We start from the raw sequence: 17,306 nt of genomic DNA, 5'->3' as shown, positions 1-17,306 counted from the left end.
AAATCACTGCTTTTTCGAGCATTTTTTTAAACTTTGAACACGAATTACAGCCAAACGGCAAAACCACAGTAATATACGATACTTGCTAGATTCCCCAAACATTCAGCTGTCATATGCATCTTTGGATTCATTCATCGTATTATAGTTTTCGAGAAAATCAATAAAATGTAAAAACACTGCTTTTTCGAAGCATTTTTTAAACTTTGAACACGAATTACAGAAATATTATTTTGTAAAACATTTTAGACCAAAACCACAGTAATATAGCGATACTTGCTAGATTCCCCAAACATTCAGCTTTCATATGCATCTTTTGGATTCATTTTATGTATTATAGTTTTCGAGAAAATCAATAAAATGTAAAAACACTGCTTTTTCGAGCATTTTTTATTAAATATTAACAATATTCTTTTTTTTTTAATATTAAAAAATTCAATTGAGATTGATTTCAGAAAAATTTAATTAAAAAAAATGTTAAAATAGTTTCAAATTGTTGCAACGAGCGATTGATTACACAATGCACGCGCTCGTTATTTGCAGGCGGATTTTGAAAGGTAATCAAAAACATAAAACGCATTATCCTGCTTTATTAATATCGTTACTACTTTTTTGTTTTGTTGTTGTCGAATATTGGATGGCATTTAATGACGTAAGAATAAAATCAAATATACGTAAAAGGTAAGACGGGCAAATAAAAGTGTCCCGAATTTTTTTTTACTTTATTGCGCATTTCTCATAAAGAAATTATGATAATAACCATTTTTGTTATTATTTGTTTGCGCAAATTGCTAATTGTATTGGATATTGTAATGGACTAAATTCCAAATAAAAAAATAGCTAAGTCTAATAATATCTTATTTGCACCAATAGTGTGAGTTTAAGTGAAAATTGCGCAAATTGCTATTTGTATTTGTTAATTTATTCAGTTATTTTGTTTGCAAATTTGCGCAAATTGAATAGGCGACTAAAAATTTTAAATTATAACAAAATTATATAATACAAAACTACAAATTCCTGGATATATGAAAAATTCTAGTTTGTAAACTATTAAAGTATAGAGTTGATCTTGACAATGAGTAATTTACTTGATGTTCTTTTAGAAATGGATTGTAAAAGAAAACAATCGATTGAATAGAGAATTAAACGTGTTTATTATTATTCCAAAAGATGCTAGAATAACATTGTTATTGAGCTAAAGCATAATTATAGTGTTACACGTTAATGAAACAAATCGTCAGACATAAATCCTAAATAAATCGATGTTTACGTTTTATTCAATTATTTTTTTCTAGCAAAAAAAAACTATCGAATAGAATTAATTGCGGTATTTCGTAACGTAAAAATAATAGTGTTGAGCGCACATGTCTCATGTGTAAAGAATAAAGCGGATATATCCGCCGATTGTTCGCATAGGGTTAACAAAATCCATTACAATTAACTATTGAATAAATTTCTTTAAAATGTGATTTTGTAAATAATTTATTAACAATGAAAATTGTTTATAAATGAAAATTATTTATAGAAAATCTTTAGAATATTCGATTGATTATTTTCATTGGAAGTAAATACATAAACAGAAAACATGTGTTTGTAAATTCTTGAAGTTCTGTTTACGTTTTCTGTATTATCGAAATGGAAGAAGTCAGAACATCAATTACAATTGATCCCTGATGGCTCTTCCTTTATTTGGGATCAGATCTAAGAGATTCGTTTACACAACAATTGTGTGTATTATTTCAGTTTATTGGAACGCTCGGAATTCCAGTCGATAAAGTATTGCATTGATAAAATTCGATTCATTATTTTCCCGTTTATCGGGTTTTTCCAAATCCAATCGGTTTCAATTTCCTACCCAACTTTACTATTAATAGTAAATAAATATAAAGCAAAATACGAGGGCAATGATTTTACAATTCTAAAAATATCTACAATAAATTAATGATAATTTAATGAATTTATATTTCATTTAGTTCAGTTTGAGTTACTGAAATTATTGATTTTCGATATTTTGCCGATCATAAATAAATGTGTCTTATTGTTATTTTGTTCTTGACCGATTTGGTGGATAAAAAATATAATTTTATTGTTATTAGTAATATCAAGGTAGTTAAATGCGATTTGGGAATACCCAAAAATGCGTAGGAAATCAGGTATTTATGTTAATAATTCAGGTATAATCAACAGTCTTTATTTGATACTAAAAGCATAATGAAAACTAACATTAATTTAGTAAAAAAAACATATGGTTTTGATGTTAAATTAGTGCTACAAATATGAAAAAGTATTAAATCATAAAGCTACGCAACATTTTTTAATAATTGTCAATTATGAGATAATTTACTGAATTTGCTAAGAATAGATTGTAAATAATAAAGGATGAGATATAAAGAAAATAATAAAGACTATGTTTCTTTTTTATTACTTAATCAGAGCAATGATGATGGGTACGCATTTATATATGAGGTTGTAGTATAAATAAGCGCGTTGATAATGAATATTAAAAATACTGCAAATCAAGACTTCTGATGACTTTTGAGCCAATAAAGATAAAACAATAGCGAGAATTTCAATGCAAATGTCAAAAAATGGGTTAATTATATATTAGTAGTAGATTTGAGGTATAAAAAGCTGTGACTAATAATTTAGTTTATTATATATAAATTGTTTTGATTAATTATATAATGTAAATATACGATGATGCAAAAGAAATGGTGTTTGATTTTGGGAAAGTAAACATAAATTTCTGGTTGGAATCTTGATTCAATATTTAGTAGTATTAGCAGGTAAAATATTTTTGTTTGGGATAAAAATAAAAACAATGACTGGAAAAAGCCGTAGGACGAGATTTAGTATTTGTTGTTGTTGTTTAGTGACAGGATTGGATTGTATTGGAAGGAAAATTAAAAGAAGACAATTGAAAATTAAAGGAAGAAAATTGTATAATTGAAGTGCGTAATGAGTATGCAAGCAGCGCCATAAAAAAAATATATACAAAGTTATGGAATCAGTTTTCGAGCGGGAATCGCTTCTTGTTTCTTTCTTGCTCGGGGAAAAAATTGCTGTATAAAATCGGCAGATCAGTGGTGATTTGCAATAGTTTTCTTGCGATCTCTCGAGCGACAACAGGTTGTTGTTTTTGTTTGTTTTGTTGTACAACCGACATGACCAAAGAGGGGGAAGATATTGTTGGCCCGGCGCCTTCCATCGATCAGAAGACACCAACAACACCGAAACCGAACGAGTCTGAGGTAGGAACCAATAAAAAAAAATCGAAATTCCCCAAAACCATCCAATGAACAAAAAATAATAAATTAGAAATCGATGGTCCAAAAAATTTGTGCTTGGAATACATGTGCTCTTGTTTTTTTTTGCGTCTGTTGTTGTTGTTATTAATCGTAGCTGTTGGTTTGCGATTGATATTCACGTAATTTGGTGCAAGGATAAATTAGAAAACCCGTCCGGCGAAACCTGAATTTCTGTTTTTGGCGATGTACGATTTTCGGTGATTTCGAAATTTCGCCGTCTCTTCGAATCGTAGTTTTTTTTTTGTGTGTATGTGGAAAGTAAATAAATATGTACATTTTTGCCTTGACAAGGATCTCTTGATTTGCTAGGAGAGGGAGGGATGGTGGTAGAGGTTGGGTTCAGGCCAAGTGATAAGAAGACGCGAACTAGTCTTTAATCTGTTTCACAAGAGTGCCACGTTGATAATAGTGCCGAATAGGATGCAGACGTCTCATTATCAGCTCCATTCTTGTATCTTTTCGTCCTTTTTTTTTCATTTATTTTCTTTTATGCATTTTGCCGATGGAGAAATGACTTTGCAGGTTTTGACCTAATCAAATGATTCGATGGTGACCCAAGTTAAACCCGAGGTTTTTGTTATCGCCGTCAATGGGTTCAAATCTCTGCATTCGAAGAGGGATACCGAGGTCGAATCTTGGTGACCCATGACCGTGTTATTAATTCACAAATAAACAGTTTTTATTTTATTTATTTAATTTTTCGTTCTCGTTGCGACCGAAGGTATTGTTCATTCTGTTTCCTTTTCCGGATCAAGTTGTACGCGAAAACTAGGAAATGGCCAGGACCTCGAGATCGAAAGACCTTCGTCTCTTCTGCGCGTGTTTTTTTTTGTCTTCTCCGCTCAAAATTTACGTTCACTTTAATGCAAACCAGTATTGACGAGATAACACCAATAATCGTATACATATTCTGTTCTTTTTGCTTTATTCTTCTTCTTCTGTTTACGTGTGTTGTCTGACGCTTAACGACTTTCAGCCGATTGATTTCGTAACACACGAACGTAATTAGACAACCGAGATCAAAGTTACCGCTAATTTATTGACTTTTTTTTTGTTTAGCAAATCATTGAACAATAATTCATTTCATTTCGATTAATTAAATATTTTTTTAATTACCATCAAAGTTATAAATTAAGGATTTTATACTGCTTAAACTTCAGTTTTTATTTAAACCTAAAAATTCTCTATGTTATATAATAAAGATATTTTTTATTTGATTGTAGTAAAAAAAATAAATAAAACTTACGGTAAATATTTTTTTTTATGAATTTGATTAAAATAATTTAAAATTAATGAGCAAATATACATAAAAATAGAAATATTGTCTAGCTACACAATTTGTTTATATTGTCCGACGCGGAAAAACTGGAAGGAAACAAAAGAACAATGGAAAATATGAATGGAAATCCGAAGGAAATGTTTATAATTACATTGGATCTAATTATATACTGCATATATATTAAAGCATGAAAATAAAACGTATAATTTTCATAATTAATATTTTGATATTTTTCATAAAGAAACAAGTTTTCAGGGGGAAAATTCTGAGTGATTTAGTTAATGAAGTATATGTTGTATATTCAATTTCAAGCATTGCATTATTTATAAATTTTGTGTTAGTCAATGAACGTTGTTTATTGTTTATATTAATAATATTTATGAGAAATCCAACACGTGTACAGAGTACAACAAAATGTAAATATTTCTACTTACATAATTATTTGACAAAATTTATTTTGTAAATTAAAAAAAAATAAAATTATTCAAACATTTAAATTTAAAATTATCATTTGTGAATCATCCATTTAAATAAAAGAAGCAACAAAAAAAAAACACTTATTTTAGCAACGTATTTCGTTAAATCATTGAAATATTAAAAATTCAATTGGATTTTAATAACGGTAAAATTACTGATGAATAACGCATGATATTAATTAAACACGTGAGGAAAAAAATGTATACATTCTAAACTACTTTTCCTATGCTTTTTTAAATCAGTGTTTTCCAAATAATTTTTCTTTCGTGAATTTTAGCAATAAAAAACAAATTTTATAGCCAATTTTTGTTTAATTTTTAAATATCAATTATAAAATATTTTTTCACTTTGGAAAAACACTTATATTGGAATGTAATATAAAATAAAAGCAATTATCATGTTTATGTAATTATACTACAGATTTATATTGTTTTCTATTATAATTTGTAATTGTATAGTAATGGTTGATTTAATTGAAGGTAAGATTAATTGATTTCTATTATAGTGGAACCTCGCTTAACGATTTTAATACGTTCCAAAATTTCTGGATTTTTAAATACACATAATTGTGTATACAAGTTTAAAAAATGATTAGCTCTCTTCTCATCGTCACTTGTTATGCGAAACTCTAGTAATTTTTCTCACAATTCGAGCGTTATGTTCGTATATCAAAATAAAAAAATCAATTGAAGTAAATTCTCATGTTTATTAATTCAATATAATTGATTGCAATAATTACGTTGAATCCTTATCCGGTGTTTTGGTTAATTCCATAAGAAAAACAACCGCGTGTTAAGTAACTGCGTCTGTGCGTATTTGTATATATGTTTGTTCCTGTTTATCTATTGAGATGATGGGCATCAGCTGATGTACATCCAGTGAAATAATGAATGCTGCGACCTTTCTATCTCTCCTAATATTACTTTTTATCCGCTCGAAGCATATTTTTTCCACTACAAATGTATACGCTTTTTACATGCCTGTATTTACATAAGAAGGAAGTGCTGTACATACGTCGATCAAGGATACTGACGCAGTTCGTAAATGAAAGTCTTAAATGTCGATCGCAAATTTCTTAATTTTTTTTTTTTTTGCCCACATTATTATTGTCTCAACAAATACAAAAATGCGCAAATTTACTTAAAAAAACAAAAAATTCGCAAGACGATTCAAACCTTGTTTTATTACACTGATTTTTTTGGTCGAGAAAGTTTAGAAAATAGAAAATTTCAGTTTATTGAACTATTTTTTGTTCTTGTTCCGTGCTTTGTTTTTGGAATCAATCATTTTTTTAAAATTGAACGTAATACTAAACAATTTTAACAAAACTTTTCCAAGCAACTACTCATTATTAATTGATATACCGGTTGCATATGTTCAGAACAGGTAATTTAATCCACGAAGAACAAGTTCAGAAGGTAACAAACAAAATATTTATTGATTCATGAATTTTAGTGAAACTTGATTTTTTTGTTTAATAAATAAGTAATAATATATTTGCTATCATTACACACATATATAAATAATTCATGAAAAGCTAATGGTTATTACGCAGTAATATTTAAAGTTCTAATGAAACGCAATTATTTTTTTCTTAATTAATAGACGCATGTCAGAGCTGAATTAATTATTTTCTTTTGTCCCATTCGTTATGCAAATAATAAATTTAAAATCAGAATGATCGAATAAATTCAAAAATTTTATATAATAAGAAAATCTTTGGATTGTTTTATTATGTGTTATGTAACAACTAATATGTTTGACTAATTTATAAAAAAAAAAATCCAACAGTGATTTTGAGGATAATTAATATTAATATTATTCGATTCGATTAATTGTTGATTTATTGCCGTTATGTAAACGGATGTGATATGTAAAATGTGTTAATTAACAAATTCAAATCTAATCTCGTTCCGAGAAACAGAATTGAACTAGTTTTCGTATATAATAAAATAAATATAAGTAATCAGTGGTAATTTGGACTTGAAGAAAATCTATCTGACATTGGATCAAGGATTCATAACACCGATTTGGCTGAAGCCTTTAGCCAGAAAATGTTGTTTTCGATCGCCGCTGCGCTCGGTCACGTAGATGTTACATAAATACATACGTCCGATAAATTAAGGTTAATAATATATTTGCATGCAATGAAATTGGTTAAAATCAAAGTCTGTGTGTGTATATGCATCGATGTCGCAAAGCCCGATGTTGTTATTTGACCAACCTTGGCGCGTACCGCAACATTCGGTGTTGTTCTTTATCAAAGGACACGTGGCTGGTACAATTTCAGTTACCAGTTAGAAGATCCGCAAAGAATAAAATTATTAATTCTTTTTTTTTACACAATCTAACATCATTTGCATTTACGTCTCTTTCTCGAATGTTGTTATGTAAATGCCTCCGTCCGTTGTTTCTGCCACGCCAAAGGTTCAAAGTTCACCGATCCAATTAGCTCGTAATTGCTTCCTGGTGGTCTGAATTTTGTTAGAATCAAAGAAACCAAATTAATTGGAGATTTGTTAAATTAGTTGCGTTTTTGCTGTCGACGTGATTCCAAACATTCAACGAAGGTGTGTCTGTGACGTTCGTAACACGTACATGCATAAATGCACACACCCGCTTATCAAATAATAAACAGTCACTCAAACTGTTCCGTTTGCAACAAGGTTTTTGATACATTTTCGCGGTTATGTGCCAATTTATTTTTTTTTAGTTTATTTTCGATGTTGTTCGATTTCGCGAATTCTCTGATAAATATACATCGATAAAACGTTTATTTATACTGTGATAAGAGTACATAAAATTTCGATTACGACGCTCTGTACACGCCCACGTCAGCAGCGTCAGCGCAAAATATCCAGCTTGCTGACGCTCGTCAACCTGTTACGAAACTCTACTGTAGTTCAGCACTTTTGTAGCAAGCAGCAACAATACGTCTTCGATTGTAAAGCACAGTTTCTTTCGCAATCTGTTCCTCAGTTTGTTGACTCTGCTCTTGTTGATGTGGAAACAGGATTTATTTGTTTGTTGTTGCCTATTAATATGCATTTTTTTTAATCCAATAAGATTTCTTCCTCTCATCGAATTGACATCAAATTTAAATGCTTCAATAAATAATCCTATCTCAATAGTAATATCGATTATTCAGAATGTAAAAATAAATAGAATTTCCTGTAAAATTAACGATATGATGACTTCAAAATTTGTTATCAGATCTACGAAATTGATGAATCAATAAATCTCAATTATATAGAATTGCAATTTTGGTAATCTTTGACCTATGAGTTCAAGTCTCCCACGTCAGATGATTAAATCTAATTATCAATCTTACCCTTGCGTTATTTCTATTAACTTAGTAACTATTTTCTTTTTAATTTAAGCAAATTTTATTATCATTAAGTTTTTGAACTCATCTTTCGCGAAATACCGATAATTTTATATTTTTATTATGAAATTAATGAACCTTGTGATTTTATTACAAAATTGCAATAAATGTATTAATTTGTTCATTAATTAAACACATTTCACTAGACTATAATGAAATATGTCATTTTTTTTGTCATTATTTTTTTTAATTATTATTAAATAATCACTAAATTTCGGAAAATTCCAAAATGTTGTTGTTTTTTTTATAGAAATAAAAGATATAATAAATTATGGCCATTTATTTCTACCTAAAATTTTTGTCAAGTGAAAATGCTAATAAAATTGAAAATGTGCAACAAAATAAAGAAACAATTAACGGAATTTGTTGTAATCTAGTATGAATTTATTTTTGATAAACATGCAGTGTTTTTTTCAAAGAAAATCATGCATTATTTATGTTTTTCAAATGCAAAATATAGGAAAAAAAATAACCGCAGCTACCTGCAATTATCTAAACTACTAGTTATTAAAACCGGAATAAAAATACGTAAATAAAAATTGATTTAAACCCATTTTTTTTTCCTCTAAGAATAATTAAAATTTAAATTAATCAAATCATAAGCAGACGAATAATGAAAGGCTGCTCAAAGGTCAAAAGAATTCATAGTTAATAATTGCAGAAAGAAAAAGCTCATGTGATCAAAGAATACACGGAGAATCCCAGATGTTGAAATACTGGTAAAGGTCAGTTTTTATGGTCGTCCGCACATGTGACTCCTACTTTTTGGTCTCGATGATGCTCGTACTGACCGTGATCCAAAAATGTTGATTCCCAAAAAAAAATATATTTATAATGTAATAATAACAAACAACAAATAAAATAACAACTGAAGAATTGAAATTCATCGCAATCCTTAAGAAGCAATTATATATAAAAAAAAGCGATTGTTTGCAAATGCATTTACCATTATATATATAAAAGAAGAAACGAAACTCTCCTCAAGGATGCATTTTTATGTGCACAATAGTAAATTAACTTTATTATTTTAAAAATTAATTTTCTGGTAAATTATTGTTAATTATTAAATTAATTTATTAAAAATATTTTATGTTTTAAGAAATTTTCGTAAATTCTACTCAAAGGCTTTTCTCCATTAACAATGCCGGCGATCATCATCATAAATGTTAATAAACAATGTTTGTTGTTGCTGTTGCAACAAATGGTTAACGAGCGACGATATTTCGTTTAGGGTCTAGGCTTTTGGATTGTGAAATGAAACCGTGGTCAATAGACAGCAAAAATAATTCTTAGAATATTATTAAAAAAAATATATAGAAAATACTTAATCGAAGGTTAATACAGTTAATTAATGATCGTAGTAATCAATTATAATTTAAAAACTGTAATTATAAGATAATTTCCAAAGCTTTTTGTAATCTTATTTTCTCAAGTGATTTAATTGGACATTGTTTTGTGGGTTATGGAATTTCCGGATTACGTGAATCCTGACATCACGTTGTTACTTCTCATCTTAATTCCTGAAGCAAACTGATGTTATTTTAATAAATGTAATATTTATTACTTTTACAAAAATCATGAGTTTAAATTTTAACAATTACAATTTTAAATTTGCGAAATAAATAAAAAATCAACATTTTCACGAGAGGATTACAAAATAAATGTATTTTTTATATATGAGGAAGAGTCTTAAATAATCAATAGATTTATTTGCACTACAACCTCAAGTAGCAAGAAAAGGCAGTATAAACTGGCGAGGTCTTCCTGCCTGCATATAGACCGAGGTTGGAATTCTCATCGTTTCGAAAATCGATACAAATATCACAACTTTTTATTTTCTTCCTGTAAAATCAAATTCATTGAAATATCATTCTTATTTATTTAATATCGTTTTTATTGCGTTGTAAACGGTAAAATAGTTTAAATCGTTGAATTGAATTTTCAGTTAAAATGTGAGTATTTTCAAATTGTTTTTAATTATAAAATTATTTTCTACTATGTTGTAAGTCTTAGTTTAATTAACAGATTTATTATTAATTCGTGCGTGTAATTGCAAGTTTTATGAGGCAAACATTGATACCTGTAACTGTACACACGATTTCATTTCTCGTGTATTCAAGGTTAATTCTACATGCCGAAATACGTGTGTAAGCAATAAAGTAAATAAATCCGGAATTGCAATGATTAAATTAATTGTTCTATTTGTGTCTACTATTGCGAATTTACGTTTACGCTGAATGCATCACGTAAACAATTGATGATTGTTAAAGTATTAACGGATTGTTATTATTTAAATATTAGTATTCATTGGCAGATCGAGTTTGTGTGTGTGTATGTACACGCCTTTCGTTTTCGTTGTAGATGTTGGATGTATTGCGTGATGTGAAACACATGCACCAGTAAAAGCTGCATACGAAAATGGAAGAAATAAGAAAGAATGGAGGAACGTCGGACGTTGGTCTCGGAGCAAGGGTAAACTAATGGGCAGGATACGTGTGGATTTTCTCGTAGCTCGGATGACGCGCGTTTCTTGAGGCAGTCATCGAGAGATGAAGAGAAATCGGTTTCATATCCCATATGCATACCGCTCGGATGCTGTACATAGGTGTTCGTGATCTGGATGCGATGATGGGACCTTGGAGCAGGTGCGACTGGTAGGTAGGTAGGTAGGTGTGTCGTGACGCAGCCGGTCGCAAAGTTCGTCGTCGCCGGGCAAAGGATGGATCCATGGATGAAGGTTGATCCGATGATGCTGACAATCAACTGTAATAACGAGACTCTATTCCAGGCGCAGACGAAAATAGCGCCGCTGATTGTGCCGATTGTATACAGAATGATTAGAGACAGATGTCACGGAAAGATCGGAGACTCTCTTAATGGGTTTCAATTGAAATTTAAGAGCGGCAGCGCTCGGTAATTGCACGATTGCCACAAGGTTCTTTCTCTTCTACGTCACGTACGAGCCTCTGAGGCTTGGACCAATGGCAGCGGCTCTGGCGAACACACCTTCTCGCATTCCACGATACTGAATTGCTGGAAACCAAAGAACCCAACAACATCGACTGTACCAGCAACAGCAACAAAAAAAAAATAACACACAAGCTAAGCCACAGCAGGTATTGCATCATAAAAATCAGCGATTGGACATGCTAACAGTACAGGAATCACACATCTGATTATTATTTTTTTGACATTTATAAAAGTTGCTGTTCAAGGATACGCTGTTCTTTCGTTTTTTTTCTTCTCTTCTCCTCCTCCTCCTTCTCATAGTTGTAAGCTGTTGTTTTTTTGTTGTTGTTTGTTGCTGCTTCGCTTTGCTCTCCGGAGATAGCGATCGATAATTATTGGCGGAAATAGGCGAAAACCTGGTCGAGCCTCCAGGCTCGCATTGAAATCATGCCTCGCTCCAAGAGGTAATAGCATGTGCACGCGAAGTCTGAGGGGCGTCCGGGGAGGATGCAAGAAAAGACCAACAAACCAGAGGTAAAAAGAAGGAAGGCGCTTTGGTCCAGACGGAGGAGAAGAGGTCTGCCGTCTCCTTTCAACGTCCGCGCAAACGTTCCACTCTCTCGCTCTACCCCATGACCTCCTGCACAAGAGTCTTCTGGAAAATTCCCAAGTCCAAATTTCACTCGATCCATCAAAAGGAAAAAAATTGCGATCGAAACAAATAAACGTCAATCGATAAATTTGTCGCAAATTCGATTTGAATCAATCGTGTATAGCCGCTATCATCGCGATTATCATCATTCCGTTTCGCTTTTGATTGGTTCAAAAAGTTTGACCCCCCCGATTGGTTGTTGTTCTTTCGTTCGACATATAACACAATCAATTTATTAATCCCCCGTTGGTGGGGGGCTGCGAAGAGAACAGGTATATATATTATACTTCCACCCAGCGGTTGGACAGTTGCAGAGCGCATGCGGTTGATAAAACTTTGCTAAAATATTATATATATATACACACTTTTCGGCACCTTTTGCGAACGTCGGCTATTACGAGCAATTGACACGCGACAATCTTAAGACTATTGTAATTACAAATTACTTTTCCGTTTGCGATTTCTTTATTTTTTTCCCCTCGCATCGGTTATAACGACTCTTGAGCGATGGACAAGTACGATTCCATCGTCGTCGCCAAAGATAATGCCCAAGAAACAACTTATCAGCACAGGGCCAACCCCCCTAGGTGGCGGTTGCTCAACTTCCTCAAACACGGGGTATGTATTTCCACCACATTTACAAATTTTCATAAACTTTCCATTATTCCAACATAATAAAATACACATTAGAGCAAATATCAATATAATACAAATTATAACCAATTATATATTAAGCAATTTAATTAGGAATGTAGAATGCAATAGCCTTATAAAAATTATTAAAAAACAAATATATTTATTTTGTTTAATTATTTTTCTAATTTAAAAACTAATAATATTTTATTATGGAATGATCGATGAGAATTTAGAAATGTTAGTTTTATTTTTCTTACTCTCTCGTTGTTACGCCACGTTACGGCGGGTTATCGTCAGGTATGCGCTAGAAAATGTAACTTCTGCTATTGTCTAGTCCGGACTGCGATGGACAAACCACAAGTTTAACAACAACAACAACAACAAAAAATATACATCGTTGTACCTTGTACGTAAGCCGTTGCGAAATTCCTCGATATATGTTAATTGCAAGTTTCGCAAAATCGATCATTATAAATTAATTACGTAATTACGTACCAATAAGAGACAGATAATAAATAAAGAGAGAATAAGTGACGAAAAATGTTTTTTGTTAATATATTAAATGCGACATGGTTACATTTCTTCTCTCGATTAATTATTTAATGAATGTATGCAGCTTCATTACAATTCCTTTCCACTTCAATATGAATAATGGATAACTGTTGTTTGCTTGACTTTTTCTAAAAATAATATCAATAGACATTCAACAGTACTACTTTTCAAAGTTACAATATTTATTTGATAAGCTTAAAATTTTGTATATTTTATATCTAAATGATGTAATAATAAAAATAATTTTACAATTCCGGTCACTGAATTTGATAATTTTTTAGATTTGATGCTTGTATTTGGATAGACATAATATTTATCTGTATACTGATAATATTTACCTAAGTATGCAATTTAAAAAATAAAATGGGTGTGTGCGTTTCATGGAGTATCCTAAAAATAGAAGCATTCAAGATCATTAGCCAAATTTTCAGGTGGAGGTAATATTGAGGGTCGCAACTCGGTGCAGAAGGCCTTAATCCGAGTGTGAATTTGTACCGTAAACAATGTATGCGCTCTTGTATTTATTCAAGAAATAATCTTGTGGTCGCGAGATTACATTCAAAGTTCGATCTCGGAAGAAAGACATTACGTTTTCCTCGGGTTCACAATAAAAATAATAATAATAATATTTATGCTCGAGTCGCAACAAATCTAGCTGGAGTGAGATGCTTACTAAACAAGATGCTTCAAGACCGGAAGAGGCCTTGTGTATACAGATCTCGGCTTTTGCAATTCCTTGTTTTTTAACATTGGAAATCATTAGGGTGAAGCGTGTTGGTTCGGACGGCACTCGCGCTTTGCATGTGATTGACGCAAACGATTTGTTTTTTACTACAGTTGTGTTGAATACGTATATGTATGTATCTGTGTGTGTGTATGTGTATATCAGAGTGTGCGTTGATAATGCGTTAGCTGCTCTAAACGATCCGAAGTAATGTGACCGATAATCAGTATTGAATAAAATCGCGAAAACAAGAGCAACATAAAAGCTAAATGAAATGACGATATGATAAAGTCATCGGTAGACTTGGAGTCGCTGACCATTGACCCAAAATTGCTTTGGGGAAGGGGAACAAAATCTAGGTGGAAGGAAATAAAAATAGAGGAGTAAAAGAGATGACCACTGTTGGATTTTGTTTAAATATCGCGGGATCATAATGGGAATGCTCATTAGTGTTTCCTAATTGACCAAGAGAACCATAGAAATTTCTGAATTAGTGTTGAGACATCTGACCAAGGGTCATGCCTTGCACGTGATTCCCGCCTCCTTATCAAATGTTATAAACGGAGCAAGGATCTCACAATTTCTTGTTTTTTCTTGAAGAACGGTCAGCACACACGTCTAGTGCCCACTGCGAGCCCATCCATATCGGCTTGCACGACTGCCACCAACCTGTCATCCCTGGATGCACCGCAGCTGCACAAGATGAGCACCCTGGAGGAGAACCTAAGAGTGGCTCAACCGGAGATCGAGCCACTCCAGAACAAGAAGATCGGCGTGGAGGAGCAGATCTACAACGACACAGTTGCCAAGAAGCCGCCAATAAAGCTTTTCACACAGGTAAGCACGAACTCCTTCCTTCTAACATCAACTAATAAATATTGGAAAGCCCGGCCGGAAAAGCGAGAGCATCGAAAATCTGGGCCCGGTGCCGGGCGTTCGATTCCATATACAAATACCGTTGCCCAATACAATAATATCTATCCTTTTATTTATATACCAACAATTCAATTTGTGATCGCGTGTCCCTCGAAAAGTGTATATAAGTGGTATCGCATTACGGTTTGGCTGCGAACAATTTGCAAAAAACAAATGTAGTTCCTTTTGGAAACGTGAATAGATCGCATGGCAGACGTCGAGGATTGCGTCGCGCTATTTTCGTAACTCAGTTTCAAAGAACAAAACTAAAATAAATAAAAAACAAATAGGAAGATGCTCTTGCGTGCCGATACACTTGGTGTTCTTGAAACTGCCGCTAAATCGAAATGCACCGCATCTCAAGTTTATTGCTTACTTTTCGAGCAATTCGTTTAATTTATAATTTACTTTGCAGGTTTTGACCGCCTTATCAGTATCATTAGTATCGTTGGTGATTGGTTTTGTGTCGGCGTACACGTCCCCAGCAGAGGAAAGCTTGAAAAAAGATTTGGGGATTACCGATAATCAGGTAAATTATACTTGTTTAATATACGACTTTAGTATGCGAACTAACCGTTTATTTAATTACAGTATTCATGGATTGGAAGTTTGATGCCGCTTTCTGCGTTAGTGGGAGGTCTGGTCGGTGGTCAACTGATCGAAATTCTGGGTAGGAAAAGGACGATCGTCCTCACAGACATCCTCTACATTATTTCCTGGCTGATATGCGCAAACGCCACCGACATTTGGTTCGTGTACGTTGGAAGAAGTATTATTGGATTCAGCGTCGGTATCGCCTCGTTGGCGATACCTGTGTACTTAGGTGAAACTATCCAACCAGAGATCAGAGGTGCACTTGGTTTGTTCCCCGCCGCTTTCGGAAATTCCGGAATTTTACTCTGCTTCATCGTTGGAAGTTATCTGAAATGGAACGAACTAGCTTGGTTGGGCGTCGCTCTTCCAGTGCCGTTCTTGGTCCTTATGTTCCTGATCCCGGAAACCCCAAGATGGTATGTCTCCAAGGGTAGAGATGAAGAAGCTTTGAAAGCCCTGCAATCTTTGCGTGGTAAAGACACCAACGTTTCGGAAGAGTTCGATGATTTGGTGAAATCGCACAAGGAAAGCCAAAAATTAACAACAAATGCCACATTCAAAGATCTCTTCGTTAAAGCTAACATGAAACCGCTGATGATTTGCTTGGGCTTGATGTTCTTCCAGCAGCTGAGCGGTATCAACGCGGTAATTTTCTACACAACAACTATTTTCAAGATGGCAGGTTCTAGTATTAACCAAAATCTTTGCACTATCATCGTCGGATTAGTGAATTTCATCTCTACTTTCATCGCCACAATTCTCATAGATAAATTGGGAAGAAAAGTATTACTCTACATCTCCAGCATCTCCATGACCCTAAATCTTAGTATTTTGGGTACCTACTTCTACTTGCGTCATACTGGAGTAGATGTTTCCGCTTACGGCTGGTTGCCATTGGCCAGTTTCGTTATTTACGTGCTTGGATTCTCCCTCGGCTTTGGACCGATTCCATGGTTGATGCTTGGAGAGATCTTGCCTGCAAAGATCCGCGGATCCGCCGCTTCTGTAGCCACAGCTTTCAACTGGGCTTGCACCTTCCTCGTAACGAAGACATTCGTGGACATCATCAACTTGATTGGACCTCACGGCACCTTCTGGCTCTTCACTGGATTCGTCGTCTTCTCCATCCTCTTCATATATCTTTGGGTGCCTGAAACCTTAGGTAAATCTCTAGAAGATATTGAAAGGAAATTTGCCGGCGTCAAAGTTAGGAGGATAAGTTCCGTTGTCAACCTAAAACCATTGCCATCGTCATTTTAAGAATCTCAACGATAAATTGTTTTGTTTTTATCTTTCATTCTGCGTATAAGAACAGAGAAGAAATATTTGAAGAAAGCCAAAGTCTAGTGATATTTAATTACTTGGAACTATTTTACATTATATATATTTTTATTATATTATATATTTTATGATTTTATGTATTAGTCTAGTGAAACAATATTTATGAAGAAAAACAAGAAGCGGTTAGTTAAATAATCAATTAGTACACATTCCAATACTCGATACTCGAATGTAAATATATTTAGTTTTCCTTCTTTTTTTTACAAAAAAAAACTACACACTTAAAATTATACAGACTACTTTGTTTTCTTATACTTCCCCAAATCATCTCCATACCCAAGGATGCAAGCATATGTAAGCTAAGCCCTGGAATTGCTTTTCGAATTATCAAAACAAACGTTCATAGATTGCGTAATCGAGTTATGTCATATAAGCATCGTTGCCCTCTGAGTTATCGGCCTATGCAGATAAAATGTGTTTACACCTTGTACGAATCAGACGCACATGCTGCTATATTTGAAACAAATGCTGTTTATGTAGAAGCCACATTATAATGT

General features: G+C 32.7%; 1 protein-coding gene across 2 annotated transcripts; it reads left to right on the top strand.

The window, feature by feature from the left end:
* Window positions 1-3,099: 3,099 nt before the first annotated feature.
* LOC108559917 (facilitated trehalose transporter Tret1-like) lies at window positions 3,100-16,838 on the top strand. Of its 2 annotated transcripts, none has more exons than XM_017917304.1 (4): window positions 3,100-3,248; window positions 14,560-14,796; window positions 15,290-15,403; window positions 15,466-16,838. In XM_017917304.1, exons 1-4 carry the CDS (start codon window positions 3,162-3,164, stop codon window positions 16,726-16,728), a joined length of 1,701 nt encoding a protein of 566 aa, XP_017772793.1. In that variant the 5' UTR covers window positions 3,100-3,161; the 3' UTR covers window positions 16,729-16,838. The 2 variants fall into 2 exon arrangements, with proteins under 2 accessions (XP_017772793.1, XP_017772792.1); XM_017917303.1 differs by lacking the exon at window positions 3,100-3,248 and adding an exon at window positions 12,346-12,665.
* Window positions 16,839-17,306: the final 468 nt, after the last annotated feature.

The sequence above is a fragment of the Nicrophorus vespilloides genome, unplaced genomic scaffold, assembly GCF_001412225.1.
Source record: "Nicrophorus vespilloides isolate i.1.1-1 unplaced genomic scaffold, Nicve_v1.0, whole genome shotgun sequence".
NCBI lineage: Eukaryota > Metazoa > Arthropoda > Insecta > Coleoptera > Silphidae > Nicrophorus > Nicrophorus vespilloides.
Note: the sequence above shows the minus strand (reverse complement) of the source record. Positions and strands in the feature narration are given on the sequence as shown.

What these genes read in the sequence shown, in the direction of transcription:
- LOC108559917 (XM_017917303.1), top strand. Translation starts at nt 12,555, where the DNA reads ATGGACAAGTACGATTCCATCGTCGTCGCCAAAGATAATGCCCAAGAA. An exon ending in TCAACTTCCTCAAACACGGG is followed by an intron (nt 12,666 to 14,559) that starts GTATGTATTTCC and finishes TTTTTCTTGAAG; the next exon opens with AACGGTCAGCACACACGTCT. An exon ending in TGGGGATTACCGATAATCAG is followed by an intron (nt 15,404 to 15,465) that starts GTAAATTATACT and finishes ATTTAATTACAG; the next exon opens with TATTCATGGATTGGAAGTTT.